General features: G+C 36.6%; 1 protein-coding gene across 2 annotated transcripts in view; it reads right to left on the bottom strand.

Annotated features, from left to right (window-relative positions):
- Positions 1 to 1607: 1607 nt before the first annotated feature.
- LOC128985346 (NEDD8 ultimate buster 1-like) overlaps positions 1608 to 20043 on the bottom strand; it is a 58492-nt gene continuing 40056 nt past the window's right edge. For both annotated transcript variants that reach the window (XM_054404763.1, XM_054404764.1), the window contains 2 exons: positions 16626 to 16942; positions 1608 to 1909 (listed from right to left, as the gene is read on the bottom strand). In XM_054404763.1, the coding sequence (XP_054260738.1) occupies positions 1686 to 1909; positions 16626 to 16942 (541 nt within the window). In that variant the 3' untranslated portion in view covers positions 1608 to 1685. The remainder of the gene's footprint in view (positions 1910 to 16625; positions 16943 to 20043) is intronic.

Below are 20043 nucleotides of genomic sequence, written 5' to 3'. Positions count from 1 at the left end.
TTTATAAATGCAATGAGAATGGAGGAAAACAGCTCCGCTTCGTAGGAAGTGGTGAAGGAAATAGTAAGGCTAGCAGTGCAGAGTGTGGGAACTGTCTGTGGCAATTACATTAATGTATCTGCAATCCTAACATGCAATGGGAAGAGAGAAAAACAGGTCCACGACGTAGGGGTGGCGAAGGAATAAGTAAAGACAAGCAGTGTGGAGTTTGGGAATGGATTATGTATCTGCAATACTAAGACTGCTTTTAGAGTAAACTAATGATTTCCCCGAGCAAAGCTCGGTCCCCAGGTACTATATATAAAAGGCAAAGCCCTCACTGACTGACTGACTGACTGACTGACTCACTCACTCACTCATCACTAATTCTCCCACTTCCCACTTACCTAGGAGGCTGAAATTTGGTACACTGATTCTTTAGGCATTAAATAGGAAAACTAAGTGGTTTTTATTCTGATCGGACTCTCGGGCTCCACCCCAGTGGCTCTGGAGTAACCTAATGAGAACTCATATTTAAATGGAATTAATGAATCATAACAGCTGTTTCAATTAAACAAGTTTGTTCTGTTCTATGATGTTCAATAGCATTAAAGTTACAAGGATTACCAACAGAGTGCAGCACTATTAAGCTAATTTAAAACCAAAAGGCGAGTGAGCGTAGCGAACGAACTTTAACCCGGAGGCGAGGTAGCGTAGCGAACGAGCTAACCTGAAGGCAAGTGAGCACAGCGAACGAGCTCCAACCGTAAAGGTGAGTGAGCGTAGCGAACGAACTTCAACCAGGACATGTGAGTGCAGCGAACGAGCTCCAACCTAAAGGTGAGTGAGCGTAGCGAACGATCTTCAACCAGGACGTGATTGAGCCATGCGAACGAGCTCACATATGAAGTTAAACGGGGCAAAGCCCGCGGGTACAGCTAGTCTATATATAAAGCCAAAAGTACCCATGAACTTTTGAGAAAACTACAAGTCACACCCCCATAAACCATATACTTAAAATGTTCGTCATGACGAGAAACCTTGCGCAAAATTTTCCATTATTTCATAAATTGCCCTATAAGGTCGTAATTGCTTTCCAAAGGGAACTTTCCATTTACCTAATGTTAAAAATACCTCAGCTGTTATTATTTGTTTGCATTACCATTACTGTAATCTGTTTTGTTTATTTCATCTTAACTTAACCAATCAATAGTTTTATTAATACTAATGTAGTAAAACGGGGTGGAGCCCGTGGGTAACAGCTAGTTTACAATAAATTGTAATTTTAAAATTCCCATGTTATCTTATGGAGAATAAGTAAACTGTTTATGGCTTGTCAAATTCGCTCAAAAGCTTGTTTATGCTTGTTTAAGCTTGTTTATGGCTTGTCGATCAATCTTGGCAAATTTATTAATTTTAAGCTAAGCTTTTCACTTTTACTAAAAAAACACACTTTTTTACCCTCCCTGTAGCAGCAAATCTAGGTATGCTATTTAAAAATTATATAGATTTAATTGAAAATCCAATCGGGTAAATGGAAATTCGCTTAGTCTGCAGGTTTGCTGCAGCGGGTATTATTGTTTGATCTTAGTAAAAAAACAAGGTGGTTATGTAAAATACTTAACAAAAACTTTGAAAACAAATATTTATTTTTTCAAAGTAACTTCTCTAAAAGAAATGTACAAATGCCTCGGAATCTTGTAAAACTAAGAATTAAGAAGAGAAAGATATTCAATGAGAAATTGTTCTTCCTCAGCAAGACTCAGGTTCAAATGATCGTCAGTCAGATCATTTCCAATCAAATCTTCCGAAACTCTGTCAAAGGCTTGTTGCTCTTCTTCCTGTTTCCTTTTGCGTTTACTCCAAAACTCCCCAAGAATTTTTTCAATTGAGGAATTTGCCTCAGCTAGAGCTTCATTCGTACCTTCACCTGAAATAGAAAAATAAGTAAATTTTAATTCAAAAGTAGAATTAATCAGTAGTAGCAGGTGTTGGAAATTAAAATTGTCAATGTAAATTATGTCATTGTAAATCTTAAAAGTAGGGTATTTTCAACATCACTTTTTTCCTCCTATTTGTTGTTGTCCTACGTCACTGTGTTATCCTCACGTAAGAAATGCAAAAACTGCAAAAGAGGCTTCGGACAATCTTCAAAATGTTTTAAGGATAAGGGGTTTAGTTAGACGACTAAGTTTTTTGAGAGCTTTATTCAATACTAAGCTTTCTGAATTTGGTTTAATGGGCGCTTATGTGTTATGTCTGTTTCACAACAAATAGCAGACATAAGTAAGCCCATTGAGGATGAATTTCTTGCTGTAGTAATGTTGAAGGACTTACCCAGTCATTATGAACTACTCATTCTAGTCATTATGATCATGGTTATTGTATTAGAAAATTTGGGAGCCGAACTAACAGCTGAACAAGTCAAGTCTAAATTACTCCAAGATAATTTAAAGGATGTCAGTTCTGGTCATAACAGTTTAAATGGAAATGCATAGCTAGAAAACAGAACACTAAACGTTCTGACGTGATATGTTATCGATGCCACAAACATCGTCATAAAGCATTGCATTGTTTAAAAAATTACTCCAAGATAATTTAAAGGATGTCAGTCCTGGTCATAACAGTTTAAATGGAAATGCGTAGCTACAAAACAGAACACTAAACGTTCTGACGTTCTATGTTATCGATGCCACAAACATCGTCATAAAGCATTGCATTATTTAAAAAATTACTCCAAGATAATTTAAAGAATGTCAGTCCTGGTCATAACAGTTTAAATGGAAATGCGTGGCAACAAAACAGAACACTAAACGTTCTGACGTGATATGTTATCGATGCCACAAACATCGTCATAAAGCATTGCATTGTTAAAAAAATTATACTAAATTTGGGAAGAGTACTAATCCAAACGAAGGTGCTACAGTCGGGTCAAAAAGTATAGATACTTGAGTTTGAGCTTTTATTGCAACGTAACCAGTTGACTTAGAAAAATACAAATTACATCAAATAATTTTACAAATTTATTCCTACCAGGATAACAATTTTTTATGCAGTTTCAACCCATCCTTTCTGCGGGTTGAATGAAAATAGTACACGTTTTACGGCACTTTTCTAACAAAGGGCGACTTTAAAATTTTATAACAAAAAAACTAAATCTAATCGTCATGAAACTTTGACAGCCTTTAGAACATATACTTATAATGGATATCTGTACATACATTTCGTCCTTAAAACACGAGATGTTATAAAACAGACATCAATGTAGTTTTTATTAAACTAAATAAGCGATGGCTGGAGTAGTATTAAGTTCCACATTAATAAACTTTGTGGGGCAATAGCACAACGAATAAAACAATATTACGCTATGGAAAGTTGTACCCATCATCCAATTTTTACAACAGTCAGCCGTTGACATGCTAGGGCAAAGGCGGTCAAATTATCTGCTAGATCTACTAACTTACACAGGCATCAGCCATCAGCGGTAGCACCAGTAGCCTATTACCATTGACTATATAAACATTAGTGTTTAAGTTTATATAGTCAATGCTATGACTGAATTTGATACTATACACATTGTGACAGATCTATGGAATGGAGAAAAACGTAAGGTTAAAAAACATGTCCTACTTGCTTGCATGACATATAACAGGTGAAATGGGAGGTCTCAGGACAACTGGACACAGTTCTAGACATTAAAAATGGCTTTATAAAGTCACCAAACTGCTTTTAGGAGGTATGGCTTCGTAGTCTACAGTAGGTGTACCGATTCGTCGTATAATACAACGAATTAATGTAGCAGACGCTACAAATAGTCAGCTGATCAGACAATAAGGTACCCACAATGCTATCTAACCACACAAGTGGAAGGGGTAGGGCCCCAGCCGCCAGCAACGAGTCTGTCTGTCCTTTGCCTTCCTTGTAGCTAGTCGGGAAAAGTTTCGTATCATGCAAATTAAATTCATTTCGCGGTGTTGGTCGAATAGAATCTTTATTTTCTTAATATCGTTTAGCCTATATCCCAAAGGGATATAATTGCAACGCGAGTGGAAAATAAAATCAGTTTTTTTGCGAAACAAGTGTCAAAAGTTTGTTTTTACCGACCAACACGAGCCGCCATTTGAAAATTTCACGTTCGTCACACGAAATCAAATCGATCGCGTTTTTCGGAAAACCGTCTAGTTACAGTTCCCCATTCCTATCCCTGTATTTATGTCAGTGTTTTTTTGTGGACGTCCGAAATTTGTAAGTAATTTGTGTTATTTATTGTTATATATTAGGTTTCAGTGAGTCGCACATGTGTAAAATTTTCTTGTTATAGTTTGTCATTTCCTGTTATACTAGCACATGTTCTCAGGTTGCAGTTTCCATCAGTATTTTTAATATCCATTTATTGTAAATCAATCTGCATCGTTTATTATATTGTGACTCTCTAAATATATAGGATAAATTAAATTGTATAGGGTTTTGCACTCATAGTGAATGTAAATTGCAAATTATTCTACTTATACAGATTAGTAACAGTCATTGTTTAATTTTGCTGAAGTATCAAACAGAGGTAATTTAAGAGTGCCACAGTCAGTATTTTATTTGGGGAAAATTTAAATAATATCAAAAGTGGGAGTAGGTAGCTGGTTCGACTAGATGCGGAAGTGTTATTGGAGGTTGTGACAGTTTGTTAATAGATGAACCGTCAAAGTACCTAATTAGCCATAAAATAATAAGCAATATTCTAATACATACTACTACGATTAAACGCAACATTGTTTGATCAGTTGGACTACGAGACTCGACCTTCATTTTTTAATTCGTTGGCCAACGAACAGGATTTGCTTGTTACTGGTCATCTCAAACGTTAAATTAAATATCACCCCTCTGTTGACACGTTCGTGATCAGTGTGTAACCGCGCCGTAACTTCCCTTTTGACAGGTCCATTTGAGATTCTTAAACAAAAGACTTCAAATTGATTGTAGCTTCCAAGCTTCCACTGCCAAAGCTCTGTCTTATATTATTATTTTCCAAGTTCTTCCAACCTAGGGGCAACCAAGATTTTTAAAGAATTCACTTTGAGAGCATTGCAAGGAGTAAATATATTTAAATATATTATTTAAATATATAAAAGTAGAAGAGCATCTCTTTTTATTTTTTCTTTACAAATAAATGATATCATCGCGTGATTTCCTGGTATTGTTTGTGTCTGTGCGATTCACTGAAATTGTTTAAATTATAAGAAATTCTATTGTTATTGTTATTGTCATTGTGTATTGTGCTGTGAATCGTTGGTAATCGTTGTATGTCGTCGTGAAATATTCGGTTTTTTGTCAAACAGAGGTATATTATCGTCAATTGAATTATTTTTCCTGGCGAAGAAATGCACCGAAAATTTGGGCCTGGGTATAATACGACCGCGAATGACCGACTTGACCGTATGTCGAGGAGAAATTTAGAGGAATTAATCGACTTAAATGCAACGATCAACCAAAACAATGAACGAATTCCACCAAATGACAATGGAATTAATTTAGGTAGACAAAATCCCGATTGTCGTTTACCGATTGTAAACGATGACGAACCATCGCCAGTTAGACAACCACGAATTGACAGAAATATTATCTAGTACGTCGAATACAAATCAAAACAGTCATGCAAATAGCTCATCGTATGTAGACATTCAACCTTCGAACGAGCATGTGAGAGAGATGGAGATAGTGGCTCCACAGTGCATGTCGTTTCTGGCAGCGGCTGGTGCGTTGCCTAGTAACAACCGTGCCACTGTACATGGCATAAAATAACATGTTAACTAGGTGACACAAGTGTCGCCCAGTGCTGAGATTTTGTCGCCCAGTGGCTATAGGTGGTGCCGGCACATTTTGTTTATTGATACTCATTTTAAATCTATCGGAATTTACAAAGTATTTAAAAAAATACATCTTGTAAATATTTTAGAGTATTGAGCTATAATTTTTGGCCCAAGAGATTGTGAAGGGATTCTTGGCCTGTTACAACGTTCTAGAATACTTAATTAAGTGAGATTATAAGGACTATTTAAAAGCAAATATAATCGAAAAATTCATTAAAAGATACGTAGAAATGTGTGATTTTCACTTTAATTTATGCACAAATTTCCCCAGACCCCCCTTTTTGATGGGGAATATTCCATACCCCCAGTAAGTCTGGCGCCACTGTCGCCCAGTGGAAATCCCTTAAAATATGCTCTGCACTGTACACCACCACACCATCACTGACCTTTCACATATACCACACGCTCGCACCTTCACACAACCTGACACTCGAACATATACGCAACATGCACATGATACCCACATACATGCTCATGCTCATTCACATAATATTAATCAGACTCTCACTAAAACAGATCAGATCGTAGTAATTGAATTAATAAACAAATTAAATACAGTAGACGGCACAGATGAACTTGAATTAATTTCATTCCTCAAAAATATTAAGCCAATATTTGATATTTCTCCAAATTGTCACACAGAGATCATTAAACTCATCATCCCTAAGGTCAAAGGTCAAATGTTCCAATTATTTTTAGAAGCCGTATCAGGTGACGTACGTTGGAATGACTTACATGACGAAATATTACACAGAATTATTCCGTCAATTAGGCAACGAGAGATTGCATTGTTTGAATTGGATCGACCACAACAACCTAATGAAACTTTTTCAGAATACGTCGATCATATCATATCCATCGCATTTGCATTAAAATCGTCAATGTCAGAAGGCGAGGTGATTGAGATTGCTTTGACAAAATGTAATCCGATTGTTCGAAGCCATTTTTCGTTTGGTCAGATGCCACAAAGCCTATTCGAGCTGAAATCATTCGCCAATCGAATCACTAGTTCAATGCGAGCCGAAGAGAGATATTTTGGTGATGCAAATCGACGGCCATTGATCAATTCGTCGTCTAGGGTTGTGAATCAAACTCGACATAATCCAACAACGTCATCAAACGATTTACGCAATAGGCCCAGGGAAAGGATCTTAAAGTGTTATCGTTGTCAAAATGAAGGTCATATCGCTAGGAACTGTAGGGTTTCTTTAAACTAGATTCCGACGTTGTTACGGGCACACAACGTCAAACTGTGAAATTATTGCCCAGTAAAAGCATGCAAGCAACAGATGTATCCGCAAAACTACCGCTTATTAATGTATTGTTTGGCAAAAATATAGATTGCCTATCGCTGATAGACACTGGCAGCAGTAGATCACTTATCAGTAAAACACTTTTTAACAAGTTAAAGTGTGCGAATTTGATCAAACAGTCGAATAAAATTAATCAATCTGTGGAAGTCGCAAATCGTCAGAAAATAACTGTACGAACGGAGGTCAAGGTTCATTTTAAGATAGATAATCTGTCATGGGACTACACCTTCTGGGTAGTTAATCAACTTCCTATACAGTTAATATTGGGGTACGATTTTATGAAGTTTGCGCGAATGTCAGTGAATTTAGGTGATTCAACGGCGGAGTTTAAGTTTGGGGAGAGTAATAGATCATATTGTTTGATAGGAGAAGGAGAGATCCCAACTTGTGATAAACCCGATTTAGGTGATTCACCGCTCACAGACAGCGAACGAAATAAATTCGACAATCTGCTTCGACAATTCAGGGACGTTGTCACAGATAGAATCGGTTTAGCAAAGACTGAGCCATACAAAATTCGTTTTAGTAAGGATATTGTGCCATTCCGACAAAGACCTTACCACGTTCCACCAGACAAGATGAGGATAATGCGAGAAACAGTGCAACAATTGTTAGATGAAGGGGTGATAGAGAAAATCGTTTCAGAGTTAAGTTCTAGCGCTTTCCTAAGGCCAAAAAAGGAACCTGGGAAATTTTGACTAGTAGTTAACTATAAAGAATTAAATAAATTCATTGAAATGGATAGTTTCCTACAACCAGAAGTAGATAAAATTTTTCCATATTTTAAAGATGCACGTTATTTCACTACACTTGATCTGAACAATAGTTATTACCAATGCCTCTTACACCCTGACAGTAGGAAGTACACAGCTTTTAACGTGGGTTATGCCCTATATCAGCCTCGAACTTGTCCACAGGGGATAAAAATCGGTAGCTAGGTGCTAGGACGTATAGTCGACGAAATGCTAGGAGATTTAAAATTCAAATGTGTAATAAATTTTGACGACGATCTTTGTATCTATAGCGCGAACCCACAGGACCATTATAATGATCTAAAAATGGTTTTGGAATGTCTGAGAGCCGCCGGACTTACTATTAAGCCTAGTAAGGTCACCTTAGCAAAAAGAGGTATGCGTTTCTTGTCACACATCGTAAAGGATGGCAAACTGTACGTAGACGATACTAAGGCCGAGGTCATCAGTAATTTCCCACGACCTCGCAATTTGAAAGGTGTACAAAGATTTATCGGCATGGCTGCCTATTACGCGAAGTTCATACCCAATTTCTCTGAAATCAGTAGACCACTGAACTACTTAAAGAAGAAAGGCGTAAGATTCAGGTGGGGTCCGGATCAACAATCCAGCTTCGATAAAATAAAACAAACATTGTCCTTGCCCGTCGTACTCCATCTCCCAGACTGGTCCAAAAAATTCATTCTCTCATGTGATGCAAGCGAAAGCGCCGCCGGAGTGGTCTTGGAACAGGTAATTAACGACAATAATGTTCCAATCGCTTTTGCCAGCAAAACGTTCTCAGGTGCTCAATTAAAATACAGCATGTATTTAAAGGAATTCGCAGCTGTACTGTTCGGCCTGGAAAAGTTTAAAGATTATCTCACTGATAATCAATTCATCCTCAAAACAGATTGTATGGCTGTAACATATGTTATGGGCTCAGACAAGACTACTGGTATGTTAGCGCGTTGGAAGCTAAGGTTTTCACAATTTCCATGCGAAAAAATCGAGCATTGTCGAGGCACGCAGAATATAGTTATATATGAAATATTTAAATAACAGTTAAACATTTTTCTATTACATATTTATTTAATTTATAGGAATGAATTGTAAATCTAGTTTTAATAATGGACAATGTCACCTGTTTCATCAGCATTGCTGAAAAACTTGAAATGTATTGTGACAATAAAGGAATATTTCATTTCATAGTAAGCGACGCTCTAAGCCGGATGTTTGAAGTCAATGAACCACAACAGACTAAAACTCCCGTACCACAAAATGATGTTGCCCCCGAACAAGTATTCTTTTTACAACACTTCCCCGAAACCTTTGAGTCATTGAGTTCAAAACAGCGCGAAGACCCACAACTTCTTAATATTATAAATAGCATTGAAGATGGAATCGACGTACCGAATTATTTTATAAAAAAGGGTATACTACGATATCAAAAAAACCCCAGATTTTAGCAAATGAGGAAAATGTTAATGAAATATTTTCACGACATTTCAATATCTGCTCACTTGGGAATAAAAAAGACTATAGCTTGAATCACACGCGAATTCACATGGGATAAAATTTTTGACGAGGTTAAGCAATTTGTCAGATCATGTAACCTTTGTCAGCTGTCTAAACCAGCTCAAGCGTTAAATATTGGCCTGATGAATTCTAAACCTCCCAAAAGATGTTTTGAGAGACTGCACATCGACTTGTTTGGTCCATTGATACGAACCGCCAACGGAAATATGTATGCATTGGTTTGTGTTGATACATTTTCCAAGTTCAGTTGGATTATTCCATTAAAGAAGGCAAATACCAAAACGATTATAGCGGCGCTAAGGGAAAAAATTTTCACCCAACATGGTTTCCCAGAAATAATAGTATCAGACAACGCATCTATTTTTAAGTCAGAAATGTTTAAAAGTTTTTTGTTCAGCTTGGGAATAAAACATATAAATACTTCAGTAGCTAGGCCAAATTCAAACCAGTCAGAAAGAGTCAATCGCAATTTGAAAATAGCGTTAAAAATATTCCATTCCCAAACACAAAAGCGATGGGATGAAAATATCGCATATTTAAATATGGGTTTAAATTCAGCCGTCCACGAAACAACCAAAGCGACGCCTGCGCGAATTTTCCTGGGACGAGAGATCAATCATCCATTACAATTGCAATGGGACATTGATCAGGAAAACGATACTGACGTCACAGAGGATTGTATCGCGAAAATCGTCGAAAATATTAAGTTAGCCCATCGTAAAAGTAGCGCCAGATATAATAAAAATAGGAATCCTTCGTCGTTCAAAGAGAACGATTTAGTGTTATATAAAAGGTTCGTACCAAGTAATAAAGCCAACGAAATATCGCACAAATTGACTCAAACATGGAAAGGTCCTTACATTGTAACAAATGTATTAAGTCCAGTCAATGTCAGAATTGAATTAGTCGAGGATCCCAGTATAAATCGAGTAGTTCACGTGTGTCAGTTGAAAAAATATTATCAGCAGTAGGCGTGTTTAAATATTTAAATGTGGTAACTTGTAAAAAAATTGTAATTAGAAATAAGTTTGGAGGGAAAAATCAGTGAAGTGAATCAACGAGTGTTGTGTCTGGTGATGTGATCAGGGAGGCCGTGCGACGTTTGGACTGACCACAACAATGTTATCGCCGCTCTCTGTCTACCATTGTTGAGCGCTCCCCACCCCACCCTTCCCCGCCTCGCCTGCCATCAGCTGTTGGCCCACTACGCCGCTGACCCACTACACCAGTGCCACTCACCACAACAATGGACTACTACGAGCCCAGCTGTCTGACACTTCCGACATCATGCTCTGCTGATTATCACCTAGGTGGTACATCAAAGTGTAGTTCTGTGCGCGGGACGCCGTTGTGTGATGTTGAAGTATGTTGAACACTGGCCTTCGTACATAATAGTCCACTCCAAACATCCATTGTTATATTGATATTGCCATAATTTATACTGTTGTTACCAAATATTGTTGTCATTGCTGTTAATTGTAATTGTGTTATGTGTTATGTGTTATCGTTGTGATCTCTTGGCTGGGTCAAAAATGCTCCGAGATGAAATGTTAGTCAAATTGTCCTTTTAGGCCGCGCGGATCATTTTTTTTCTGCTAGGGGGCATTTTGTACCGATTCGTCGTATAATACAACGAAGTAATGTAGCAGACGCTACAAACAGTCAGCTGATCAGACAATAAGGTACCCACAATGCTATCTAACCACACAAGTGGAAGGGGTAGGGCCCCAGCCGCCAGCAACGAGTCTGTCTGTCCTTTGTCTTCCTTGTAGCTAGTCGGGAAAAGTTTTGTATTGTTATGAATTCCTGTCTCTAGTAATCAGCTGAAGTATTTATTTACTTGTTTGTATTAGAGATTTGTTTACCTTTCCAGCTATGTAAGAATTTAAGTTTATTAAAGCCTTATTTTCTAAAAAGGTTCAGTTATTCACAACAAATTTAATAAACTTAAACTTATCAAGATAATTAAATAATCAAAATCAAAATGGAAAGACTTTTAAAACCAGACAGGTTTGATATTAATCCTGAAAATCCTTCTGCAAGTAGAGCATTCAAACATTGGTTCAGGACACTTAAAAATTTCATATCTGACTCAGAAGTTACTGAAGAGAGGAAACTTAACGTGTTGATTAATTTTCTTTCTTACAATGTCTACGAGTATATTTCTGAATGTTCCACGTTTAAGTCAGCAGTTGAAATTTTGCAAACTATTTATAATCCTAAGAAGAATGAAATTTATGCTCGACACATGCTAGCAAACCGTAAGCAGAAGAAAGAAGAAAACATAGACAAGTATCTACAAGAGCTTAAACTTCTAAGTAAGGATTGCAATTTTCGTGCCATAGATGGAAATACTTATCGAGATGAAGCCGTTAGAGATGCCTTTATAAGTGGAATTATGAACCCCCAAATTCGACAAAGACTACTAGAAAACCCGTCCTTGACATTAAAAGAAGCTGAGGACATTTCACGTTCACTTGAGTCTGCACAGAAGAGCTGTGAAGCATATAGATCTCCAAACCAAATTGAAGTTACATACTGCAACACTTCGTCAACACTACCAGATCAACTGGATGAAAATATAGATCCTGAAGAGTCTCCTACTTCAGCAGCTGTAGCGAAAAACTTTAAACAGAAGTGTTTCTACTGCGGTGGCCGGCGTCATTTTACTCGAAACGACTGTCCTGCCAAAGATGCTACTTGCTCTGGTTGTAAGAAAAGGGGACATTTAGTGAAGGTATGCAGGTTGATGAAAGCTCAAGGTAAGACCTTTAATGCCTCTTCTTTGGTAGTAACCACACTTTCATGTGCAGCTGCCTCCAATGGACTGTCAAAAGCAGTTGTGCGGGGTTATGCGAATAAAATTCCTGTTGAAGTTTTGGTTGATACTGGAAGTACCGATAGTTTTATAAACCGAGCTGTGGTAATTGAAAATGGTTTTCATGTAATTCCAGAACGGAAACAGGTATCTATGGCTTCCACTAACCTTAAGTCACCTATCAAAGGTTATGTTTCTGTGAACTTAGAGTTCTCTGACCATAACTATGAGAGAGTACAACTGTTTGTTATTGACAATCTGTGCACTGACATATTGGTTGGTCATGATTTAATAAAACTGCATTCTTCAGTGAACCTAGATTTTGGAAAAGATGTCCCTCTGATTGATGATAATTCTCCATTAGTTGTGGAAACAGATGCATCAGACTTCGCTATCGCTGCCACGTTAAGTCAAAAGGGTAGACCTGTCGCTTTCTTTTCAAAAACATTGACAGATTGTGAAAAACATCATTCGTCTATTGAGAAGGAAGCCCTAGCCATAGTCGAATCTCTAAAGAAGTGGAGACATTTCCTCATTGGGCGACATTTTCTATTAATCACCGATCAGCAGGCTTTGTCGTTTGTGTTCAACAGTCGGCAGTAAAATAAAGAATGAGAAAATCACTAGATGGCGTCTTGAGTTGTCACCTTATTCTTTTGACATACAGTACAGACCAGGTAAAGAAAACGTTACCGCAGATGCATTTTCACGCGTTTGTGGAGCTGTCACAAACATAAATTGTGATAACAAGCTTTTTGCACTTCACCAGTCACTTTGCCACCCTGGAATCACTAGGATGTACCACTGGGTAAAAAGTAAAAGCCTTCCTTACTCGGTTGAGGATGTTAAAACAATGACAAACAAATGCCCAATGTGTGCAGAGATTAAACCTCGTTTCTATAAAACTACAAATGCTCACCTTATCAAGGCCACAAAACCTTTTGAGCGACTTAATGTAGATTTTAAGGGTCCTTTGCCATCTTGCACACAAAATCGATATCTATTGACAATAATCGATGAATATTCACGCTTCCCTTTTGCATATCCATGCAGTGATATGTCCTCAAACACAGTAGTTCGCTGTTTAGAAAATCTATTTTCAATATTTGGAATGCCAAACTACATTCATTCAGACAGAGGGACATCTTTTCTTTCAAAAGAACTCAGAGACTACCTTCATGAAAGAGGAATAGCCACCAGTCAAACAACTCCATATAATCCAGCAGGAAATGGCCAAGTTGAAAAGTTCAATGGAACATTGTGGAAAGCAATCTTGTTAGCTCTGAAGTCCAGGTCACTAAAGGTAGAACAATGGGAAGTTGTACTCAATGATGCATTGCACTCCATAAGATCTCTTTTGTGCACTTCGACTAACAGTACACCACATGAAAGGTTTTTCATTCATCCTCGGCGATCCCTCAATGGCACCTCACTACCAGCTTGGCTCATGAAACCAGGACCGATATTCTTAAAAAGAAATGTTCGACCATCAAAATTTGATCCTTTAGTTGAGGAAGTCGAGCTGTTGGATGCTAATCCTCATTATGCCTTGGTTAAACACAATGATGGAAGAAAGTCAACTGTATCCCTCAAGCACCTATCTCCAAGGGGGGATGTAAGTCTACTAGAAAACCAAGGCCTTCCAACGCTAAAAGATAATCCTCAACTGGTGACAGATGAATCACAACCACATGTCATTCCAGAGCCGAACATCAATCCAGAACCAAATGTGAACCCAGAACAGAATGTCACTCCATTTGATATTCAAGACCATGATGATTATCCAAATGATGATAATCAACCAAACTTCATTCCTGAACAAGACTCTGAAGAAAACCAACCTATAGAAAGGCCGAAAAGATCAAGAAAACCACCAAGTTACCTCGCTGATTACATTGTTTAAATTTTGAGGGGGAGAATGTTATGAATTCCTGTCTCTAGTAATCAGCTGAAGTATTTATTTACTTGTTTGTATTAGAGATTTGTTTACCTTTCCAGCTATGTAAGAATTTAAGTTTATTAAAGCCTTATTTTCTAAAAAGGTTCAGTTATTCACAACATGTATCATGCAAATTAAATTCATTTCGCGGTGTTGGTCGAATAAATATCGTTTAGCCTATATCCCGAAGGGATATAATTGCAACGCGAGTGGAAAATAAAATCAGTTTTTTTGCGAAACAAGTGTCAAAAGTTTGTTTTTACCGACCAACACGAGCCGCCATTTGAAAATTTCACGTTCGTCACACGAAATCAAATCGATCGTGTTTTTCGGAAAACCGTCTAGTTACAGTTCCCCATTCCTATCCCTGTATCTATGTCAGTGTTTTTTGTGGACGTCCGAAATTTGTAAGTAATTTGTGTTATTTATTGTTATATATTAGGTTTCAGTGAGTCGCACATGTGTACAATTTTCTTGTTATAGTTTGTCATTTCCTGTTATACTAGCACATGTTCTCAGGTTGCAGCTTCCATCAGTATTTTTAATATCCATTTATTGTACTGTAAATCAATCTGCATCGTTTATTATATTGTGACTCTCTAAATATATAGGATAAATTAAATTGTATAGGGTTTTGTACTCATAGTGAATGTAAATTGCAAATTATTCTACTTATACAGATTAGTAACAGTCATTGTTTAATTTTGCCTAAGTATCAAACAGAGGTAATTTAAGAGTGCCACAGTCAGTATTTTATTTGGGGAAAATTTAAATAATATCAAAAGTGGGAGTAGGTAGCTGGTTCGACTAGATGCGGAAGTGTTATTGGAGGTTGTAACAGTTTGTTAATAGATGAACCGCCAAAGTACCTAATTAGCCATAAAATAATAAGCAATATTCTATTACATACTACTACGATTAAACGCAACATTGTTTGATCAGTTGGACTACGAGACTCGACCTTCATTTTTTAATTCGTTGGCCAACGAATAGGATTTGCTTGGTACTGGTCATCTCAAACGTTAAATTAAATATCACCCCTCTGTTGACACGTTCGTGATCAGTGTGTAACCGCGCCGTAACTTCCCTTTTGACAGGTCCATTTTACATTCTTAAACAAAAGACTTCAAATTGATTGTAGCACTCAAAGTCATTCAGTATCACACAAACAAAATAAGTAATTGTCAATACAAAATCAAATGTATCATTCATAAGTATTGTGTAATAAATCAAATTGTTACTCACGTTTTAGTTCTCAATAACCTTGGTAATTCATTATTAGCAATATTATTTACCAGTGCAATAAAGGTATAATTCAGTAAATCATAGGCCACTACAAAAGATTCACCTTTTAAGTGCAACACTAAATACTTGTGTGGAAGTGAGCAGATTAAATTCAGTGTAGATTAAGATTGTTTATTAAGCTTCATATTAAAGGTATTTCAATCAGGAAGAACTTCAAACAGTACCAGGGACGTCTTATAAGGACTTCTGGGGATAATATTTATTTTACAGGGCCCACTTAAATATTTTTTAACGCCAAGCTTCCACTGCCAAAGCTCTGTCTTATATTATTATTTTCCAAGTTCTTCCAACCTAGGGGCAACCAAGATTTGTAAAGAATTCACTTTGAGAGCATTGCAAGGAGTAAATATATTTAAATATATTATTTAAATATATAAAAGTAGAAGAGCATCTCTTTTTATTTTTTCTTTACATAGGCTTATGTTTTAAAATTTATGAATGCAAATTCGTTATAGTTTAATTTTTTTTTTACTTTAGCTGATTTCATACACAGAAAAAACAGCCTCATAAGTCAATAAAGCTTGAATTGTATGTGGCAAATGGTTGAAATACAACTACTTTCAGTCCGTAGAATAATTAATAAGGTCAGTGTAAAGAACACTACGTACAAACACCATTATGAGAAAGAGCAGTGATAATCATTGGAAACTGTTCTCAAGACAGTTCTTCCCTAATACATTTAATCAATGTCAAGATCGAACAATATCCTAAGACATGTACCAACCAGGACCAGGCACATGCAAAGTTTCATTCCAAGGATGCAGAAACTTAAGGTGAACTTGAAACACTATTTGATATTTGATCTCTAATCAACAGCAATAATGAGTAATTATTGTCGGGGCTTCATATTGTTAGGTGACAACTTTAGATAACGGCATACAACTGCTTTATATGATTCAACTGTTTTATATGATTATTATTTATTAAGTAACCTATTGGAGGCTATTAGAGTGAGCCAAAAATGTGTTTTTCACATTATTTTAGGGTGTCTTGATATCATACTAAAACTCTAATTATTGCAGTTCCTGTTTAAAAAAGAATAACTTTTTACTGATAGGACACATGTTTTGATGATTAAGATAAGAAACAAATCAACTTGAGCTCCTTATTTGAATATTTTTGTAAAGCAGAAAAACACACCTCTGATCAAACTGTTTAATTTTCTGATGGCTTCTTCCAGTTGGGGCATTTTCAATAGAGCTTCTCGAGCCTTATCAGCTGGTACTCCTAAGCTGACCACCTGAGCTACCAGTTCCTCAGGGACAGTTGTGGAGCAGGAGGGCAGAAGATGGGGCTGGTACTGCAGAATGTCAATGGCTGCACTTAATACATTGTTGGCCAGCTTTAGAGCTGAGATGGACCTCCGACGGTCGAACCCCATTGCTACAAGTTGTTTTACCAACTCCGGTTCACAGTACTGCTTCTGGTCGGCACATAATCCGAGGGCTATGCGCTCCCTTCAAGAAACAAATCAACATTTTTAACTGGTTATCAGTTGTCCAGTTACAACTTAGCCATAACATACATAATAATAGTTTTTAATAATTTACATTTTACAATAAAAAAAAGTATCAATGTTAAAAGTCAGTTAAAACTTTAAAACAAAAATAATGAGTTTTAAAATTTGTCAAAGGAGAGATAAAGTGCACTAAGAGACCCCAACAATAAAGAGTACATAATAAAACTAAACAAGGCATATTAATTACCACATGGCTTGTCACTGACTGACATATAACCCAGTAACCTTGTTATAAAAATCAGGGTCTACCTTGCATGAAATGGGGTAGTGGGTTTCTTTTTTATGTTGTTAATAATAGTACCGAGATGCTAAATCCAAATTTTCCACCTCGGAGACCTTCCGGATCACCTCCAAAAAACGTTTGTCCGGTTTTGACCCTGAAGCATCACTTTTTCATAAAGAACAACCACAACCATTTTTAAAGTACATTTACCTAACCCGCCATGTTAAACTTCCCTATCCCAAGCGTGATGTATACAACTTCCTTACTTCTCGAGTGATGTAAAGTATCAAAAACTCACTCGGTGATGTAATGAAACCCATTTAAATAACATTGAGTGATTAACTTAAAAAATTCCTCTATGGAGCCAACGACGTTCAACGCTAGAAATCAGCTGTGCTCTTGAATTTTATTGTTATGTTTTGAAGAATTTTCCTAACCTAGCTTTTGTTTGTAAATGAACGTTTACTGTTAGAAGATGAGTGAAATGGTCGAAATGGATGATGATTAATATTGTTCGTAACCTCCTGTATATTGTCGGGTCAGGTAAAATCTTGTACGTTACACGTTACGCAAGAGCGTGTTTACATCACTTAGGTAAATTATGCGACTCGCTTCCGCTCGTTGCACAACCTTCACCTGCGTGATGTAAAAACGCTCTTACTACACTTGTAAGGTAAATAGCTATAAATTACCTATCATTTAAGACCTAAATGGCTATTACAGGCCTAATAGTTTTCAAGATATGACTCCGCAAACAACGGCTAAAATGACCAAATTTTGAATTTGTTTAAAGTTTGGCTTTAAAGCATAACTTTATTATTATTTTTCATTAAAACAACCATAATTACTTTAAAACTACATTAAATTACTCACAATTTAAGACCAAAATAGTGATTATAAGCCTAACACATTGAGAGATATGCCTCTTCAAGGTTTATAAAACCTTCCATAAAGGTTTGTACTTTAAGATTCAAGTTATCCAATTTGGTCAAATTTTATATAAGAACCATAATAAGAATATAAACAAATTTATTTCATTTCAACAACATATTATACGTTTTTTTCTATTTTTGTATGGAAGAAATCTATTGTAATTAAAATGTTTATACTATCAAGAGGAATTGATATAAAGAATGAAGAGGCAACAGTGAAAACAAGTTTTAACTTTGCTGTCGTTCTGCCATGCTATATATTACTTCTTTTATGCCAAGTTTTCGCATCTGTACCTGCAGGATATGTTTAAATTAGGAAACAAGATGGATTTCAATAAACACCAGTTATTTACCACCAACGGGTTCTTTATCGCCATTGTGCGTTCTGAAAAGTTCTAGACGGGTGTTTGGACGGACATGACTATAGAGCAGGTGTTTATTTGCCTAATGAAAAGCTATGTAGGTTTGACTCGGGACCGTGGTATAACTGACACCGTGCTCACCTGATGGACAGTAGGAATGATATAATTTATCTGTAGAATTTAAGTGCTGAGGTTGAGGAGTAGGCCTACTGTAATGTTAAGGCACATACAACTGAGTAGCATGTAGAAATGAGACCCTCACGAGTCACTCGAGTTGAAGCGAATACAGGGAAGCTGTGTGACTGGTTACTTCGTCACCCTCCATTCCCTAATACTGATGTTATAATGTTCTTAAGCAGTTGACTTGTTGGAAGGAAACTGTCAACTGTCATATGGCTAGATATATTGGCAAAGAAGTGATGTTGAGAGTTTTATGAGAAAAATATGAATAAATCAGATACACAAGGAAGAATAAAGTAGTATCTCTTTCTTCTGATGTTAATACCATGACTGTTGGCAATATAAAGGTGACTATTGACCCCGTCACACTGTTTCACAGGCTATGCGTTCTGAAGCAATCGGATGAAGAATTAAAGCACTTCTTCACACATTGATTTTCACCATTACCCTTACCTCAATTGAATGAAAAACTAAATTACAGTTCACACATGCAAACGTTTCAAGTAGTCATACAAGTCAATCATCAACTGATGCCTCCACAGGACGAGTCCATGTCCAAAGGTACAAGGATCATCTAATCACAGACACAGTCGCCCTAAGCCTAAGTTTACTCCAACCGGCTCCCGCGGCAATAAAATGAAATAAATACCGTTCGTCACAGGCCTGTGTTCTATCCCCGAGAACCATTTATTGTAACAATGTACGTGTGTGTTTATGTAGATAGATACTGTAGATTTATTTCCATAAAAGAAGGTGTATAACACAATCTGTTCTTGAGATGAAATAAATTACTTTATTTCTTATTATGGTTCTTTTATAAAACTTGACAAAATTTAATATCAATGTGTTAGGCCTATAATCACCATTTTGGTCTTAAATTGTGAGTAATGTAATGTAGTTTTAAAGTAATGATTGTTGTTTTAATGAAAACTAATTAGAATGTTATGCTTTAGGGTTAACGCGGTTTAGAACTAAAGATAATTCATAGCTCAAGAATTCATAAACCTAATCTTCCTACCACAAATATTGCTGTTCGATGAAATAGCCCGGGATTAAGATTCTAATCACAGGATTTGTGGGTATCGAAAACCGACCGGGATCCTGGGATTGAGACCCTTAGTTACAATGTAGGTACTTGCCCTGTTAAAAGAATTCAATGCTATATGATTGTGAATTTTTTGGGGGCATGTAATTTATTTAGTCTTTGACAATGTGGAGTTCATTTTCTTATTCATAACTAAGATACATTTTGTACGTTTATTTTATTTGGCATAAATGAGTTAAATAACAATACATTACAGAATTTTTACATCCAACCTTTCAATAAGTCAAAAAGGGCTAA

The sequence above is a fragment of the Macrosteles quadrilineatus genome, unplaced genomic scaffold (assembly GCF_028750875.1).
Source record: "Macrosteles quadrilineatus isolate MER2022 unplaced genomic scaffold, UCM_ALF_1.0 Scaffold_2__2_contigs__length_208266976, whole genome shotgun sequence".
NCBI classification, from domain to species: domain Eukaryota; kingdom Metazoa; phylum Arthropoda; class Insecta; order Hemiptera; family Cicadellidae; genus Macrosteles; species Macrosteles quadrilineatus.
Note: the sequence above shows the minus strand (reverse complement) of the source record. Positions and strands in the feature narration are given on the sequence as shown.